Source organism: Medicago sativa, chromosome 6, assembly GCF_051527215.1.
Source record: "Medicago sativa cultivar Bolivia chromosome 6, Bolivia_mono, whole genome shotgun sequence".
Classification (NCBI taxonomy): Eukaryota; Viridiplantae; Streptophyta; class Magnoliopsida; order Fabales; family Fabaceae; genus Medicago; species Medicago sativa.
Window position 1 is genome coordinate 93,838,281 of NC_140754.1, and position 2,594 is coordinate 93,840,874.

General features: G+C 31.4%; 1 protein-coding gene across 1 annotated transcript; it reads left to right on the plus strand.

Moving 5' to 3' along the window:
- The first annotated feature begins 1,975 nt into the window (after nucleotides 1–1,975).
- Nucleotides 1,976–2,594, plus strand: MBF1C (multiprotein bridging factor 1C). The gene has a single exon (XM_085720024.1). The coding sequence runs from the start codon at nucleotides 2,084–2,086 to the stop codon at nucleotides 2,522–2,524; it is 441 nt and encodes a 146-aa protein (XP_085576150.1). The 5' UTR covers nucleotides 1,976–2,083; the 3' UTR covers nucleotides 2,525–2,594.

The following is a 2,594-nucleotide window of genomic DNA, read 5'->3' on the forward strand; positions in this document are numbered from 1 at the left end:
GGTGAGTGAGTTTTGAAATATTATGAAAGAAAAATGTGAAGGAAAAAAAATATTGAATCTATATTCTTTCTTAAGAAGTAAACATGTTATAAGAGAAGTTTTTTACTTTCCTCATCCGGTTTTGGTTGTGTTTACGCTTGAAATAGTTTTAAGTTGTTAACTGAAAACACTCACAATTGAAGTTGGGATAAGATTGAAGTTTAGATAGTTGAATACATGTTTAGTCGAGGTAATGAAACTTAAGTTGGCATGGAGAAATGTATTTCTCAAGATGTAGATGATTCTAATATACTTGTGAATACATTGATAATTGGACAAACTCGTGATAATTGAATATTTCAACATCAACATCTACTATTTATTTGTAAGTTAAAAGATGGCAACCAAGACAATGATATATGAAGCAATATTAGAGAGATAACGTGGATTGAATGGCGACTGAACGAGTCGTGTAATGTGGAGAATAAGTAAAAAAATTACCATTTTATCACATGTTTACGTGAGTTTAAATGAGTAACAATACTAATTAAGAGCGTTGATTTTTTGTTATGTCTATGATGACCACGGTCATAGCTAATATGACTTAGACTTTGATTTTTTTATTTTTATTTTTTTATAGATATCGCTAGTAAGTTTCATTCTAGACGCATTCAAACAATCAGACAACTTATCAATCAACGGATATTGGTCAAGTTGAACGATTAAACTCATATATCAAAAGAACTTGAGTTTGATTCATGTTATTGTGGTGAGAAACTCATTGATGGATAATATGCAAAACTTACATTAGTGCATTTTTAGGCTTTCCTTGATCTTGTTTAACCTGAGTTCCAACCCGTTGAAAATGTTTTTGTTGATGTAAAAACTTATTGAACATTAATTCACATCGATAAGGGATAAATGAAACACAAATAGCAAATTATTTGCTCCAAGTCTTGTTAGTAGACAAGATGGCTATCACGAGTTTAAATTTGTTCAATTTACACCCATTATCAATTTATGATAATTTAAGATAGAGATAGATACAAGTGAAAGACTAATGATATCTATCAATAAAGTTCACTTATTAAAATGGATCTCCACTAATCTCCATTTGTATATATCCCTCACTCAAAATTAAATGATAAAGGAATGATGATAACTTGATAAACGAATCTAAACTAAGCAAACACACATGCGAGGTCTTCGAAACTCCTATGAAGTTGTCCAACTTATCACTTAATAATAATAACATTTGTTTAAAATCTAATTTATTTTTTCACTAAATAAGAAACATCCATATCGCTGAAAATTGATAAAAAGAAAGAAGTTCTGGTTAAAAATTTGATTAAAAAAAATTTAAGTCCAGCAAATCGGAATACGACAAAAATACATACAATTCATTTTTTTTAAGGATAAACAAGAATATATAAAAAAAATTAGGGAAAAGAAATAGTATACTTTTGAGGGGAAAAAGAAGACTATATTGATTATCCCCTCAAAAAAGAATATATTGATGAAAAAAAAATTACGTTCATAAAGAACCAATTTTCCCCTTAAAAAAGAACCAATTTTATTAAAATCAATCTGAAACAAAAAAATTAAGGCCAACAAATTGGAATATTACTAAAAATTTATACATTGATTTTTTTGAAGGATAAAAAAGAATACAACCATCTTTTTCAAGGATAAAGAAGAATATATTGACTAAATTTGATGAAAGAAAATAAAAACATAAAATCTATAAAGTTATAAAAAAAAAATGTTTTTTTTTTCTTTTTATTATGCTTGGAAATGAAAAAGTTTTATTTTTATAAATATCAGCTTGTTCTCCACGCAAACTTGATCGGCACGCAATAAATATCTTCTACTTCTTACTAGAACTTTCTTGATATACCTCGAACCCAATCCAACTCACAAATCACCATCACAAAACAGAACCTTCCAGATACACATTCACCACCCTATATAAACCCCAACCCTCACAATTCATTTCTCATTTCTCATTTCTATTTTCATTTCATCTACATCTACGTTAGTTGGTTGCATTGATCTTTTTCATTTTGGTTCGATTCGAGTTCGAGACCTCACAGTTGTGTTTACGATGCCGACACGAACCGTGGGAACAATAAAACAAGACTGGGAACCAGTGGTTCTCCACAAAACCAAACCCAAAGCACAAGACCTTCGTAACCCAAAGGCCATAAACCAAGCCCTCCGAACCGGAGCAGAGGTCTTAACAGTCAAAAAACCAACAGCCGGTTCGAACAAAAAAGCAACGGCTGGACCGGTTTTAAACGCGAGGAAGCTAGATGAAGCGGCTGAACCAGCAGCGTTGGAGCGGGTTGGTGGAGAAGTGAGACACGCGATACAGAAAGCGCGTTTGGATAAGAAGATGAGTCAGGGTGATTTGGCGAAATTGATTAATGAAAGGGTTCAGGTTGTTCAGGAATATGAGAATGGTAAAGCTGTTATTAATCAAGGTGTTTTGGGGAAAATGGAGAGGGTTTTGGGGGTTAAACTTAGGGGTAAAATTGGAAAATAAAATTATGTTTTGAGTTTTTTAAGATGTATGATGATTGTAATGAGATCTTAATGTGGATAATGTTGTGGTT